This window comes from Anomaloglossus baeobatrachus, chromosome 4 (genome assembly GCF_048569485.1).
Source record: "Anomaloglossus baeobatrachus isolate aAnoBae1 chromosome 4, aAnoBae1.hap1, whole genome shotgun sequence".
NCBI classification, from domain to species: domain Eukaryota; kingdom Metazoa; phylum Chordata; class Amphibia; order Anura; family Aromobatidae; genus Anomaloglossus; species Anomaloglossus baeobatrachus.
The window spans coordinates 343,459,415-343,476,834 of NC_134356.1; the positions used below are offsets into that span (position 1 = coordinate 343,459,415).

A 17,420-nucleotide genomic window follows, 5' to 3' on the forward strand; every position below is an offset into this window, starting at 1 on the left:
CCCTATGCCAGTAGCATGGATCCCCTTGAGTCTTACCGTGATCGAGGCCCTGGAGTCCTAGGTGCTACTTGGCTCTGGAAACTTGGATGGTCAATGAAGCATAGAACCTCTCCGTCTGGCAGAATCTGGTGATGCAACGTGGAATTACACCACCCTAGGGTGCTACACCCAGAACTGCACTGGTCAAGGGGGAACTGACACGGTATCCTACACAGTGACTGGTAAACTCCTATGTCCCACAGGAGCTACAGGGAAAGACGTCTGCTCACTGTCACTCCTGCTGGAGAACTTTCTAAATTACTGTGTGTGTGACTCTTAACTTCCCCTGGTGACTGCCCCTCCCTCTACCCAGGTCCTAAGCTAGTAAATTGGGGCCCCAGTTGTAATGACATCCTGTAAATCCCACACTGTTGGCAACCCCTTTGGTGCCTGAACCTAGCCCAGTCCCCAGATCAGTACTACACCCCAAGTTGAGTGCAGTACCCTGCGGCAACCCGAGCCTCAGGGGCGGCTCACACAGGACTGAGCATTACTCATACCACAGCACAGCGTTGCTCGCTTCAGTGGTTTACACTCATAACTCACTTGAACTTTAAACCTGAACTTTGTTTTTTTTCGGAAGTCTGTTTCCAAACCCATAGCTGAACCTTGAACCTCAGGTTCGCTCATCTCTATTAAGGATCATTAGAGAGTGGATTGTGCAGAAGTCAGAGTCATTCTCCGAGTAGAAAAAAAAGCAAACTTCATAGCTTTTGTCTTTACACAACAATCACAAAAGAGAAAATTATTTTGTTAGCATGTTAATGCGATAACTTGGTAGAGATTATTTGGAGTGCACTCTAAGGGGTGAAGAGGAGGTGCTAGCGGATAAGGGTGGGTCCATTAAACAGAAGGCATACAATTGTGCTGATAGGTCTAACTAAAGGCTGCTTTACACGCAGCGACATCGCTAGCGATGTCGCTGGTGAAAGCACCCACCCCCGTCGGTTGTGCAAATCACTGCCCGTGGCGCACAACATCGCTGGGACCTGTCACACGTACTTACCTGCCTAGCGACGTTGCTGTGGCAGGCGAACCGGGTCCTTTCTAAGGGGGCGGTTCATGCGGCATCACAGCAACATCACATAGCAGCCGTCCAATAGAAGCAGAGGGGCGGAGAGGAGCCGAAAAAAAGTGATGCCCACTTCATTGCCGGAGGACGCAGGTAAGCTGTTGTTCTTCCTTCCTGGGATGTCACACGCAGCGATGTGTGCTGCCTCAGGAACGACGAACAGCTTGCGTCCAGTAACAGAGCGATATTTGGGATTAGAACGACGTGTCAACAATCAACGATTAGGTGAGTAATTTTGATCGTTAGCGGTTGTTCGTACGTTTCACACGCAACAACAACGCTAACGAGGCCGGATGTGCGTCACAAATTTCGTGACCCCAACGACATCTCGGTAGCGATGTCGTTGCGTGTAAAGCCCCCTTAAGGTGTGCAAAACCAATCCAGATAAATGTAAAAAACACTAACATTTTTATGGCAAAAATACAGCTTGTATAATATAATAGCATCACAGTTAATGATGTCCAAAGCTATAATTGTGAGGCCATTCCACTTGGTAATGTTATATAGAATGTTAAATGGTAGACAATAGCCAACACCAACAGTGTCGAACTGTGATACTAAGGGACCACCATTACCATTGACTCTAGGGGCCCAGTGTTCAGCTATATATAAATATTTTATTACTTAGGCTTTGTGCCCACGCTGCGGAAAATGTGCGGATTTTGCCGCGGATTTCTCACGGAAAAGCCGCGGATTTTCCAGAAATCTGCAGCACAGCTAGTCCCCAGCCATTTCTATGGCATTTGGGAAATGCTGTGCCCCCGCTGCGGATTTTTCCGCAGCGGAAATCGTGCGGATTTTCGTGCGGAAAAATCTGCAGCATGTCAATTATTGTTGCGGATTTCTCCGCAGGGTCCCATATACTTACCTGCCTTGATAGAGACCCGAGTCACTTTCTCCGTCCGGTGTACAGCAGCGCGGTGGATCCAGCCAGGTACAGGAAGGAAGAGGTGGGCGGGGCCTGCACGAGCTCCGGTCATGTGACAGCCGGAGCTAGTTCAGGCCCGCCCACCTCCAGCACAGTGAACCAGACGCTGCCTGACAGTGACCCGGCCGCCGGAAAGCGAGGTGCTGCATGATGGAGGTAAGTATGAGCACCCCGATCACTGCAGCACTTGTTCTGCATTGAGGATGCAGTGCCGAAGCCATGGTACTGTATCCTCAATGCAGAATGCCCGCACCATATCCGCACGACATTCCGCTGTATATCCGCAGCATTGAAACAGAGAAAGTTCTGTTGCGGATTTCTGGGAGCACCTGCGGAATGTCTTGCGGATATATCCACAGGACAATGTCCCCGTGGGCACATAGCCTTAATCTGCCCAGAACCTATACATGAAACCCCACTGTCAGGAGGAAATGAACTGTAAACTTTCTGTCAGCATCCCGGTTTTAGCCATGGGGGCAGCGCCAGCGCAGGTTCAGTCACCGCTCTGTCTAAGAAGAATGGCAGCTGTAACCATGCACTGTACACTGGCAGCTTCCTCTAATGCAGAGCGACTGTCAGTCAGTGCAGATGGGTGAGGTTACACAAAGCAGTGGCTGAACCCGCATGAACGCCACCCCTGTGCCTGAAACTGGAACGCTGCTTGGAGGATTAAAGTTAATTTCCTCCAGGCAGCAGGGCTTAATGGGTAGACAGTGGGTAGGTTTAGAATGCTATTAACATGAAAATTAACACCCTATCTACCGGTTAATAGAATTTTCCATGTGACAAGTTCCCTGTAAGTGGAAAATGTGTGATCCTAAAAAATACTGTCTGAAAGGGTAATAGATACTAAAAAAGTTATAGTGGCATAATCCTTTAAATGTAGTTTATTAAGTATCCTCTTAAATTCTATTTATCGAAAGAGCTGAATCTTACCATCTATCGAGGCTCTCTTTGGCAGGATTGTAACAGCACCTTCTGCCATCTCCTCTTGTTGGTAAACTGGTGCTATTTTAGAGCCCCAGCTGTCTGAACCAATCCAAAGGAAATGTCCAGTTTGATTGTATCTTTTAGCTGCTTCAAGGATTCGTCTGCAGGAAGAAAGAATGAAAGGAAAATAGAAAGAAAGAAATGTCCATTGATTTCAGTCAAGACGCATTAACTAGATTCACTAAACATTCGAGGAGGAAACGATTAGTCAATCATTCTGTCAACTTGACTCTAACTTCAGATACAAAAAAGAAAAAAACAATAGCACCTCTCTGTGTGCGCAGTTCATGTTAATTTGTTTTTTTCTAACCCTAATGTACCATACGTTGTCTATCATTCTCATTTCATTTATCTCATTCAATTTTGTGTCTTAATCCACAGGACACTATACCGTTACAGAAAGACAGCAAGACTGTCTCATAGGAACAGCTGAATAGCATTTGTCTAAATGCAATTGAAATTTGCTACACCTCCAGTCTCACAAGGGTATCCTTGACGAGTTAATGTACAACTGATAAGAAAGAAATAGGTTTACACAATTCTCCTGCCACTGGAAAAGATCAAACATGGCACAAACAATAGGAGGAAACCATCACCTTATGTCATCTTCATTTGCAAAAATGATTATTGCCCGAGCATTAGGGGTTTCCAGCAGGCGCTTAATGATTTTATCATATTCTCCAGGCTTGGGTTCTCGGGGGATTTTCAGTGATTGGGCAATGCAAACACCACCTGTAAAGACATAATACACTTCATCTCAGAAAAGCCACACTTTGGAGATTACTGATTAATGCTTCTTGTAAACTCCATTTGGTTTATATAAATAGATCTAACATAAATCCTCTTCAATTACCTCAACATGTGTACATATCACTTTTAATAGTCTATTGCACTGGAAGGCAGAATTTACTAGAATATGTTATCTGTAGGGTTTGAATTAAAAAATGGGGAATAAAAATAAAATGAATGTATTTAGTACTATTTCATAAACATCTCTTCTTATAATTCACTTAAAATATGTGATTTTTAAATAGCCCAGAAAAACTGGTTGTTACTGAATAGAGTTTAAAGGGATATATCTGGTGAAATGACTTCAGATTGCAGTATTTAGTGCAATTATACTCTAAAAATCATCAAAGCAAGAAAAACATTGACAGTTACAATAAGGTAAACTTTGTAGGTTACAGTGAATTCAAACAATTTTCGAATTGAATCCTAAGAATCACCAAACGAATGCCAAAGACTGTATCAGCAAAAGTAGGCTCCTATGACCTTAGGCGTGACTGCACAGACCCCCATAATGCCTTGTAGTTATCACATCTAATGATAAGAGAGAGAGGGAGAGTTTTTCCATCTAACGGAAAAATGCTTGCGTTTCCCATTGACTTCCATTATGCTCGGCACTCAAGTTGAGTATGTCCAAGCATCCTACTTGCTCATTGGAGTCTGAGACAAGCGTCAAATTCTCATTTTTTTAAAAAAAAAATGTAAAAAAAAAGCTAATTTTTTAATGCTGCAGTATTGGAACCCTGCTCAAAACTGGAAATATTAAAGGCTGCTGTAGTGTTTTTTCTTCCCTAACTCACATGATTGTAGAAGGTGATCAAACTAGGAATAAAACCCTGACTTTATATTTTGTCCCTGGACTGGACACCATGTTAGTCACAGAAAAAAACATCCACAAGTAATAAGACACATATTGTAAGTGACAGTAGAATGTTTGTCATCCTGGACTCTGCATGCATTGTTTATAAAATGCAAGGTGAACCAGGTTTGGTGTAGGCCACACACTAAGGCCCTGTGTGCACGCTGCGGATTTACCGCAGATTTGCTGCAAACATGTGTCTAACATTGCTGCAGTCATTCCCCAGCAAATCCCAGGGGTTTTAAAAAAATGCTGTGCGCACACTGCGTTTTTTTATACCCGCGGATTTACCCGCGGATTTTCTGCTACCGAATTTTTGAGCATGTCACTTATTTTCCGCAGGTACCTGTGGTTCTTGCCATAGATAATGGTAAAAACCCGCAGGGACCAACTTCCGGAAAATCCGGGGTAAATCCGCGACCAAACAAACCTAGTTCTGATGTTTTCGGGGTTTTTTATGATTACACCCGTTACCAATCAAATTAATTTATTTTATAGTTTGATAGAGTGGACATTTCTGAAGGCAGCAATATCAAATACATGTATTTTTTATTTATTTATTTAAATTATTTTATTTTCAATGGAGCAAAAGGAAGGTGTTACGCGGGAGGATGGTTAGAGCAAAACTAATAACAGCTCTAACATCTCCCAAGGTCCTCTGGGCAGATGACACAGTCACAGATGGACAAGCAGCCGGATGGCACAACTTCAGATAACATGAAAATAAAAAACACAATCAGTGGTGTTAGCAGCACACCCACCAAGTAGCGGACCTCTCCTGTTAACAGCACAGAGAGATCTGCGGGAAACTGTCTGTGTGCATAGGGGGCACACTGGGACAGTATGTGCAGCCCAGTTAGCTTCACTAAGCTGTCACTATACAACCGTAGTGGTAGGACAGGAGGGGGATAACTGGCCCTGACTGTGTCTTGCCGTGAATCTTGGCATGACGGACACTGAACGCCTAACCCTGCCTACCATTCCCAGTTTCACATGCAGCCCTGTCACAGACACTACAGGGCTGCTTGGCTATAGCCACTATGACTGCACTGCTCAGATTGTACCACTAAGGCAGAATGATGCAAGTGCAGCCATGTGAGCTGTCCAGGGTCTTTTAAAGACTAAGCCCTGTTTCAAGCCAAGCACCAGATGGCAATGGCACCGACAGTGGTCACTCAGGGACTGCCACATCACCAATGACATCATTGACGGTCAATCAGCGGCCGCTACGATGCTACTGACATCATCGACGGCCAATCAGTGGCCGCCGTGTCATTGGTGACATCAGCGGCGGTCAATCAGGAGCTTCCGCGTCACTGGTAACATCACGCGCAAATATGGCACCCTATGGTTAAGTAGCCACAGTAACACCTGCTAGGTGCAGAAAGGGATTTCCACATTTGGAGAATTCACATGACACACGCACACAGACAGACTCATCACATCACTCCACTAAACCGTGGTTAGGGTCTAATGCAGCTGAACTTGTATAGTGTTTAGCACTGTCCCTAAAACCAGCCTTGGGGTGAAGCTTAGTAAGTGAGGTGTCTGAGGTAAGTGGGCGGGAAGCCAGTTAGTTCCAGTGAGAGCTAGTTAGTTCCAGTCAGAGTCAGTCAAAAGAGACAGTTGGCATAGTCAGTCGAGTCGAGTGGAGTAAAGTGTGAGAGAGCCTGTGTTAGGGTCGGAGGTGAGGCGATGCAGAAAAGGGGCAGAGAGACCAGTTTGGTTCACCCCAGAAGAAGCAACCAAGATACCGGAGTCCGAGTCTGCACAGGTTCAGTCAGGCCCAGTAGAAAAGACCGGAGAGCGAAGGGGAATTCAGTCTCCTGGTGCAGGAACACTTGTAGCATCGCCATCAATAGAGCCAGGGACCGCAGAGGAGTTAGTGGTGCCTAGGAGAACGATTCTCATCACCTGCTATACAAGTGAGAGATACAAGATAGGTCAGGGCCAGGTTTTAGACAGCCCAGGACTTAAACAAACATACTGTAACAAGGAGGTCTCTTAACTCACGAATGTGGAAATCCTAACTGCCACCTGACCACTCAGATTGTACCCAGGACTTAACATTGCTAATATCATCAGTAAAGGTACAAAAAGAAAGACCCGGTGTGTGTGTGACAGTTATTGTTACCAAAAGTACAGCTCTCACTATGGACTTCGTTTGCCTGAACATGGGGAGCCGCACATCAGTGGCCTTGAAGAAACTCATATCAAGACTTGTGTGGTAAAATCTTGATCCTTCCCAAAGGCCCCGGTGATATTGCTCCACCTATGGAGAACTTTACAAACTACCTGCTTTATCATCACCCGGAGGTCTGCAAGCAGCGCTGGTAATATTACCGGGAACCATAGTTGGCGTCACAAGATACTTTTATTTTTACACTTTTTTTTTTCACCAGACTTCTTTTAATTGCCACCAGGGTCACGGGACAGCCACAGCCACCTGTGACAATCCCCTGAAAACTAAAAGCCCGGAACCGGGTACCCCACGGCCCTGGGTCAGACACATGCACAGTAGCGCGAATACCGAACTTAGAGCCAGGAAAGGCAGCGGGAACCCGCGCATGCTCAGTAGGGCAAAACAGGGACTTAGCCTCAGAACGAACAAAGACCTTGGACACCTGGTGCCTAGCAGCCAAGTGCCTGGGGCGGCAGACAGTTGGTGCAGGGGAACAAGCCAACACCACCACAGGGGATGAGGGTGGGGCAGGAGCGGTTCGAGGCTAAGGAGACCCCCAAATCATAACAGAGGGTGAATTAATTTTTTTTTTTTTTCATATTTTTGAAAACTTTTTTTATATTTGTTATTTATTTTAATAGTCCCCCTGGGAGACCTGAAGCTGATGTACAATGGTCACTTCTGCTGTTCAGCATCCCTATGAACAGCAGAAATGCTGATCTTCTGTAAATACGGGTGTCATCATTCAGAGGAATTACAGCATGACAGTGACAGTGTAATCAGATGATTGCCTGGTGTCATGACAACCAATCGGTGCCCCGTGATTGCATCATGCCGATGGTGGCGGGAAACAGCACACTTCCCACCTACGCCTGCTAGCTGCACATGTCAGCTGCTCAGATCAACCAGCATGTGTGGGGAAAAATGCAGGCTCACTAAGTGAGCCCGCTTTAAAGGGACAGGCATGATCTTGGACGTACCAGTAAGTCCAAGGTTGTGAAGGGGTTAAAAATCATGATATTTGTAAGTGCATGACACATAGTATATGTTTCTTTACAGTTGGCATATGCATGTCCATAATTTTTATGGACCTATAGACTTGTCTGAGTAATTTTGATCCATGAGTCAAAAATGGAAAAGTCACTGTGAATGGGCCAACATACTATAATAGGTATGTTTACTATCCATAAAATCACAAATACAAACATGTAGACTACGTGACTCTTGGACATCTCATTGATAAATATGAATTTGGCCCATAAGTACTGTGCTTTAATAAAAATGATGGCTCAGTTTTTGTGGTCATGAAACAAACTTCTTGGATTTGTAAGCTTATTTTTACATATTCAAATTCTAGTAAACATGACAGGTATTTCTAGTACAGCCTTAGAAAGCTATGAAAAGCACAACAGGTGGCTACACATCAGGAGTACATCATCCAAACATTGGAAAACACATGCCAGAGGGAAAGATCGTTTAATGAGCGTTAAATAAAATCTATCTTAAGCTAATGATTTTAAATTGAAATAATTAAAAACCCAACACAATCACAAATGTTTCAATTGTGTGATTGGACAGACATCATGTACATTGCCAACTGTGTTCATGTTCATATTGTAAGCAAACAGTGCAAGAAATGGAGAAACTGCAAAGTTCTTGCAAGCAAATTACATGGCATCTAAAAAAATAAAAGACTGGTTTCATCTGTACATCTGCAGACAAGTATTCACATGAATGATTTGCTTGAGAAATCAAAACAACTTTTCATGAAGTAAAGAAGACCAGATGAAAAACATGAGAATTTTATAAAAGCTTTAACTTATCCCATATCTCATTACTTAAGGCTGACATCTTGTTTACCAGTCTAAAAAAAGTTAGTAGAATGAAATATCACATATGTCAATAGACAGTGAAAGAACTGGCGCATGGACAGTCATGATTACTACTTCAATCAATCTCTTCTACACTGTTGGTCTACTAGTTGGTCTACTAGGCATTGCTCCCACCTGGCCAGAATCCTACTCCACACTGATGAGGGCCAACACCCCAAAACAGCTGTCTGTGGATGGATACCTGGCCTTGGTATTTCCCTTGTCATATCTTTAAACTCGTCTAAGGGGTACTTTGAACACTACAACATCACAGCTGCGATGTTGGTGGGGTCAATTCGAAGGTGACACACAACCGGCGTCGCTGTCGACATCGGAGTCTGTAAATCGCTTTTGATACGATTAACGAGCGCAAAAGCGTCGAAATCGTATCCTCGGTGTAGTGTCGGTCATTTCCATAATGTTGCGGCAGCGACAGGTATGATGTTGTTCCTCGTTCCTGCGGCAGCACACATCGCTGTGTGAGAAGCCGCAGGAGCGAGGAACATCTCCTTACCTGCGTCCCGCGGCTCATGCCGGCTATGCGGAAGGACGGAGTTGGGCGTGATGTTTACATCCCGCTCATCTCCGACCCTCTGCTTCTATTGGCCGCCTCCCGTGTGACGTCGCTGTGACGCCGCATGACCCGCCCCCTTAGGAAGGAGGCGGTTCGCCGGCCAGAGCGACGTCGCAGGGCAGATAAGTGCATATGAAGCTGCTGTAGCGATAATGTTCGCTACAGCAGCTATCACAAGATATCGCAGCTGCGACGGGGGTGGGGACTATTGCACTCGGTATTGCTACCATCAGCTTGCAATGTCGTAGTGTGCAAAGTACCCCTAAGAGTTGGATATTGACTAAAAGGGCCACTTAATATGGTGGTTATGGTGGTCTCCTAAAAAGAGCCACTCCTTGGCTAAGTCCTTCCCGGAGGGATATCTGGCTATTTTCTGTGTCGAGACTCCTAACAGAGGCTCCATGGACCTTTTTTGATTTGCATACTTCCCAGGGGGCAATGCACTTAGAATTTACTGTTTTGAGCGCCTTTGTTGTCTGCCGGCAGTGTTTTCTCTGGTTGGTCTCCCCGAGATCAGTGATTGTTTTGTCTTACACTGTAGTAAGAAGAAATGGGACGCTTGTGACCTCCTTTTTGGGGGTATCTATGGCAAAACACTAACTAGCAATCACTTGCTATCAACAGGGCATGTACATATTCTCTGTCTCGTGTTATCAAACTGGTAAAGACAGTAAATTAGGGATGGGTCGTATATGACCAATCTGGCACAAAGAGCTGGCTCCTTTCTTTGAACAATGGGAGCAGGTACCCACTGATAGCCACTTACAGTATCCGAATAGCTCTCACTGGGAGATAAATGATTGTGTTTAAATGCAGATAAAATGGCAAGATCACCCACATATCCAGAAAAATGCTCTGTTAATGCCTGGCAGTAGGTGACTGGGGTTTAGACCTCATCAATTATACAGATTTTATCATAAATATGTGTTTACTTGTGGCTGAACACTTATTAAATAGAGATCCATTTGGATCCAAAACAAATGATTCAGCTCACAAAAAAACAGCCGGATTGTCCATCACTTTCCAAATCTCTCAGTCTTCCTGGTGTGTAATAAACGTCAGACATTTATATCACTATGGGAGATAAATATCCTTTGTAATGCAACCCCCTCTTCTAATACAATTGTCAGCTTGCAGCCACCACAAGTGGGAATTTAGGAGCTCAATGCATATGGATTTATTGTTAGAATTACTTAATTTTACCATTTATCTCTAATGTTGAAGCTGTAATAGAAAAACATAAGACTAATGGATACAAAGACATATATGTCAGTAATAAGCTGTACGTTTTGTACTTATTCATTAAAAAAGCCAAATATTGTTCAAGTCTAGGTAATCAGTCTAAAGAGATAACGTTGATAGGGTTTAGCACTTCCAATTTTCCAGCTTAGATTTTAAGGGGTTCATGCTGCTTCCACATTTTAGTATAGTGTGAGTGCATTCAGTAAAAATGTATTTAGCACCAGCTAATGATGTCAGGTATTTATTCACACTGCACTTCCAAACTGACAAATTGGTAATGAGAAGTAGTATGCAGGGTGTCCAACTGTGGTTTATGGGATGTTGAGGAAATAAGTCAGAATCTCATTAAGAGGCATATCTTCCAAATGCTGTTGTATAATGAATGTAATGGGCGATTGCTAATAAATGTTATTGGGGATTTCGGGGAATAGAATAAAATAAATAACTAAAGAAAATGGTATCATAAATAAATATAATTGTTCTCAGCAGCATATTACCCAAGGCAAGCTTCAGTAGTGTAACTGATAACATGATATGTATGGGAATATATGTGTAAAGAGGCCTGGAAACAAATCCTGAATGACTTGAGTATTACTGACTGTGCATGTTTAACCCCTTTACGACCTGGGATCTACCTATACATCCTAGGCCGTCTCCCTCTCTTTAATGCGGGCTCGCATCTCGTGCCTGTTTAGTTAGTTGCTTCAGGTGGGATCACGTTATTCTCCACCGCCATCGGCGATCACGATCACCAATGTAATGACAGCATAAGGTCAGCTGATGACCCCTGTTGCTGTCAAGAATCACTTCCTGTGAATGCCGGCAGAGCTGAATCATCGCTCTGAACAGGAGAAGCGATCAGATAGTGCAGGCATAAAGTCATCAAAGGGGGACTAGTAAAATCAATAAAAATGTAAAAAAAAGTTTTAAAAGATATGAAGAATGTAAAAAAATTAAAAGTTCAAATCACCCTCCATTTTCCCCATTAACAATAAAACAATTGAAAAAATACACATATTTGGTATCGCTGTTTTCAGAAACACTCGATCTATTAAAATATAAAATCAATTAATCTGATCGGTAAAGGGCGTAGCGAGAAAAAAAATCAGAAAGCCAGAATTATGTTTTTTAGGCTTCTGCCACACTCACGTGTAAAAAACGTACGTGTGCTGTAGTCCGTTTTTTGTGTCCGTGTTCCGTATTTTCTGTCCGTTTTTCACCTCCGTGTAGTGTCCGTATGCATATCGTGTGTGATACGTGTGTACGTGTGTGCGTTTTCCTGTGCGTGACATACGTCAGTGTGTGTTCCGTGTGCAGTCCGTTTTTTTGTGCGTGTTTCACATGTTTCACACATTGAGATAATGGTGATCAGTTGGAATTAAATGACACATAGGTGTATGTGATTAGGACATAAATATAAGTTACCTATAAACTGTTTCCTGCTTGTATTCTGCCTTGGAGCACCTATGTGTTGTGACAAATTTTTCGCAATGCCATTATCCACGGAGGCCTTAGTGTTTTTATGTTGGATTATATCTCGTCGTTTTGGTGTTAGACGGCACATGTTGCAATATGATAATGTAAGAAGAAACAGATTGTGGGTGCATCCACTAATCATGATGCGGCCTATGCATGGTCATTTCCATACTTTATTTATTGAGTTACGGAATTTCCCTGATAAGTTTTTTTCATACTGCCGTTTGTCAGTTGAGAGTTTTGATTACTTACTAAATATTTTACGACCTCATTTGCAACATCAGGACACTTGGATGCGGCTTTCCATTTCCCCAGAGGAGAGATTTATGGTGACTCTGAGGTATTTGTTGTTTTTTCATTCTTTTTTAAATGTGTTATGTTTCACATTGAAATGTGTAATTGATATTTCTTGATCTCATCTCAGTTTTTAATCAATGTTTGTGTTTTGTTTTGTTTGCTTTTCTTTAAAAAAACATATTGCTAATTGAAAATCATTGTTTGTCTTGTGTTCATAGATTCTTGGCGACTGGTCAATCTTTTAGTGCTTTACATTTTGATTTTTTGTTGGGGAGATCAACCATTGCCGTTATAGTACGTCACACATGCGACATGATATGGCAACATTTAAAAGACCAAATGATGCCTCAGCCAAACAGAGAAGATTGGTTGAAAATCTCTAAGGGCTTCAAGGACTCTGTGGACTTTCCTAACTGCATAGGAGCTTTGGATGGCAAGCATTTCAGAGTTAAAAAACCACCAAACTCTGGTTCACGTTATTTCAATTTTCATAAGTTTTTTTCTGTTGTTATTTTGGCATTGGTTGACACAGAATACCGTTTTATTTATGCTGACATTGGGGGCCTATGGTAGTGCCTCAGATGCCCGTATTTTCCGTTCATCAAGATTAGCCCAACGCCTGCAAGAAAATTCATTATTGATCCCACCCCCAGTTGCCCTACCTGGTACATCTGGACCGTTGGCACCATATGTCATGGTAGCAGATGCAGGATTTGCATTATCAAAACATGTTATGCGACCATATCCAAGGAGATCAATTGATGACAGGAAACAGTACTTTAATAATCGGCTAACTAAAGCAAGACGTTATGTGGAGTGTGCATTTGGTATTTTAGCTAACAAATGGCGCATTTATCACACAACTATTCAGTTGCAGCCAAACTCTGTCAAATCTGTCATCAAGGCTACCATAGTGCTTCACAATTTCTGTCGGATACATGAAGGAGGAACTTATGTTGATGATGAATCTCAGATAAACCATGTTGTTAATCCAAAAGGTGAACCTATGTCTCATAATTCCGTGACATCTGGCTTACAAATTAGAAAATTATTTACTGATTACTTTAATTGTTTTGATGCTAATAATAATATTGATGTTTGTTAACATTGTTATGTTTTTTTTTTTTAATATGTCTTATTTTCACTTAGATGAAAATGTTTAATTAGTTTAAACAATCTAAGAGCTAAAAGCTTACTTGTATTAAAGTGAAACGGCGTTAATCACCAACTGACATTTCTGTTAACAACATGGATTTCTGAATGTTGTATGTATGTGTTTGTACATTTCTGTGTTAGTATCCTGTTTTGTTGTTTGTTGAAACTTGCAAAATTAATAATGTTAATCGTCTACGGAAAAAATGCAATATTATATATAAATATCAAAAAGAAACAGAATCTTTATTTTGAAAACATATTTTTTTATTAATAATATGCCTATTATTACATAAAGTAATGATGGTTTTTTGTTATTTTCCCAATAACAAATGAAAATCGTGCTCATCTTCTCTAAACTTTTACAAAGGTAACATTTTTTTTTTTTATCTTTACAAATTTTTAAGATATTTTACTTAAAATAGTAAACTAGTCAAAATTTTTGCATTGCTTGCAATGTTGGTAAATTGTCAACCAATTATGTTTGTCTCATGTTGGACATTGACATAGACATAATAATTTGAAACTAGTTTTTGAGAAGATATGAACTCATCTACCCATCAAATTAGTTGGGTACAATTGTGTTAATAAAAAAATAAACATATCCATGGCATAAAACATATATGTCATCCGGCACAAAATATAATCACACATGCCTTTTTTTTTTAAGACTCTGATTTTAAACATTTTTGGCAATCCCTTTTTTTTTTGGGTCACATTCATCATATTTGTTTGTTGAATGTAAAGATTACCAAAAATGTGTATCATAAGTCTACAAGATCTTCTAGGGAAGTAACCTGAGTGTTGCTGAGTATGTTGTTTTGGGTGGCCTCAGAAATAGTATTTTCAGGAATGGAAGCAGTTGATTGCTGAACAACATTCCTATTACTAACTACAGTAGTGTGTGGAACAGTCTGTTGCATGCTGGTTTGGCCCAACACATTGCCTGTTGTTGAGTACACCTGTGGGTCTACATGGGTAAGTGGGTATTGTGTGTGTGTATGTTGTTGACCTTGAGGATAGTTGACTGTTGTTTGTAAGTGTGGTGTAGGTAACATAGTTGAGATTGGATAATGAGGCATCATGAATGATTGTGGGTATGTTGAACCAGGAAACATGTTAGGTAAACCACCAATATTTGTGGGTTGAGTAAAGTAACTAGTACTTGGAGTGGGTTGTAAATTCATATAGTTTATGGGTTGCTGTGAGGTAGCACTTTGTACAGTGCTTAAGGCGCCAGTATTGGTTGCAACATACCCTTGCCTAATTGGTGTTGGGAATACCGTACTTGAAGCAATAGAAGGTTGACCAGATTGTTGTAATACTGGATTAGTGACAATTACTGTTGCCATTGTTGTTTGTGTTGAAATGGTATTTTGATTGTCTGTTGTGTTTGGGACTGTATGTTGTTGCATAATGGTACGCCAATTTTCTATGGCCTCATAAACTCTCACTGGTTCCTGTTCTGCCTGACTAGCTGACAGTAGGGTAAGCATAGCAGCACGTACACGTTCCTGCCTATCGGATGGAATTTTGGTTAAGCTAGTAGATAAAGACCGACAAAAACGCTCGGCATCTGTTTCTGGAATTAAAGTGTTCATTATGTGAATAATGCGTGTCAATTATTTCCGGTAAGGATCTCATTTCCTCAGGTCTGCGGATTCTTCTTGCACGGAGAGGTTGTGGTGCAAAACGTGGAAGTACATTTGTTTGTGTTGATTGTGTTGCTGGTGTTGTTGTTTGTTGTGTGGATGAGCCTTGGGTGTTGGTTTGTGCACTCTCTGTCCCGCCCTCATGTGATTCAGTTGCTGCTGCTGCATCTTGTTGAATCTCTTGATTTTCACTGTCTTCTCTGCCAGGTTCTTGTTCTGATGCTGAGGTGGCTGTAGCAGAGGGACCAGCTGTTGGTTGTTCATCAGAATCGTCGAGATTATCCTCCGTTCTATATTCAAATAGATAACATATTACAATCTTAACATTTATCTTTTTAAAAATAACTTCTGAAAAAAAAGTGATTAATATGAAAAAATATTGTTTGGAACAAAATAAACATTTTAAAAAAAAAACTTACTGTGTTACTTCTAAGATGGGTGCTAGGAAGCTTATTTGTTCATAATAAACATATCTGCGTTTGCGGCCTTGGCTGGATGAGGATGGTATAGGGTTGTACTCCCTTCGGTACTGATCACGTGCTGAACGCCAACGTCTTTTGACCAAGTCAACTGTTGAATATAACAAAATATGTCACTTGCAACATTCAGCATTATTGTGCACACATTAATGACAATAATGTTTGGTAAATGTAATATACAATTATAAAAAATAAAGGTGGCCAAATACATTAGAGGAAAATTAAATGTTTTATATATTGTTCACTTAAAAACATTTTGCTATATTCACACATAACAAAATAATATTTCTCAGAAATAAACTTTGAAGTAATTGTGATATAGATATTAAAAAGGTATGTTTTTTTATTTACAATATAATTAATAGAAAAAAATGAGAAATATTATTTTATTATTTTATGTCATGATATAGAAATGTTATTTTACAAAAAATTTGAAAAAATTAAAATAAGAAGATTAGAAATTGGTAAAAAAAAACAAAAATGAATCAGAACACATGGAATTGAAAATCACATGACAGTTTTATCTGTTAATTAATTAACTTCATGAAGAATTAATAATCATATTACAAATTAAAGTTTACTTTGAATTATTGTACTTTGGAAATGTTAGGTAACCTTTTTTAGAATTTAACATTAACTGAATAAATAGATTAATACATATAACAATTCTTCATAAAGTTAATTTTAAGTAAAAACAACATTACAATAACAAAACATTCACAGTTTGAAATCATTTAAAAAACAAAAAAAACCCCCAAAAACAAAGATAAAAATAATATAAAAACTTACCATATTTAGCACGCTTTGAAGGCGAACATCTATCCCATGCATTATTGGGGTACACTTCCTCAGCAACTTGAAGCCAATGGCGGTCAACTGTCAGTCTGTCATGGTAACCATCAACACGTGTATCCCATAATGGTGGGTGAGTCTCGACAGCTGTTATCAGTTTCTCCGTGTCCACCCGTGGAGCCATTATTATATTTTGAAGCTGAAATTGTGCTCAAAATAGGTCTTTCACTACACAGAAAGACAACTGCTTGCTTGCTCACTCCTTCTGCAAATGCCAAGTAAGTTTTGTGCAAAAAAAATATGTTAGCTACGCCACCTGAAAGTATTTGAAATTGTAACAATCTTCAAATTTAAAACACGGACACGGACCACACGGATAGCATACGGAGGCAAACCGTATCACGTACGTGTAAACACGGACCCTTAGGATTTAATGGATCCGTGAGGACGTTATGCCGGTGGAAAACGGACATGTCAGCGCTTTTTCGGCACGGTCAAACGTAGGCACGGAACGGACACACGCTCCGTGCCAAAACACTGACGTGAGGCTATTTAGATAAAAATGACTGTGTCAACATAAGCACGTGTCTCCGGTACGTGTAAAAAATGCCAAACACGTACCGGAGGCACGGATGTGTGGCGCTAGCCTTAGTCATCACAATACTGCATTAAAATGTAATAACAGTTAATCAAAACATCACACCTACCCAAAAATTGTATAATTAAAAGTGTGATCTAAAGATGCAAAAAATAAGCTCCATGAGGCCCCAAATCTCAAAAAGTGAGAACGCTATGGGTCTCAGAAAATGGTCACAAAATGGCAATTCTTTTTTTTTTTTACAAACTTCTGAATTTTTTTCAACACTTAAATAAAAGTAAAACTACACATGTCTGGTAACTATGAACTTATACCAACCTGATGAATCATATTACCAGGTCAGATTTACCATATAGTGAATATGATAAGTAAAAAATTCAAAAAAAACAATCGTGGAATTGCACTTTAATTTGCAATTTCATCGTGCTTGG

General features: G+C 40.9%; 1 protein-coding gene across 2 annotated transcripts in view; it reads right to left on the reverse strand.

Annotated features, from left to right (window-relative positions):
• The window catches only part of GRM8 (glutamate metabotropic receptor 8), a 1,984,303-nt gene that overhangs the window by 932,967 nt on the left and 1,033,916 nt on the right, over window positions 1–17,420 (reverse strand). For both annotated transcript variants that reach the window (XM_075345086.1, XM_075345084.1), the window contains exons 4-5: window positions 3,626–3,761; window positions 2,976–3,130 (exon numbers count right to left, since the gene is read on the reverse strand). In XM_075345086.1, the coding sequence (XP_075201201.1) occupies window positions 2,976–3,130; window positions 3,626–3,761 (291 nt within the window). The remainder of the gene's footprint in view (window positions 1–2,975; window positions 3,131–3,625; window positions 3,762–17,420) is intronic.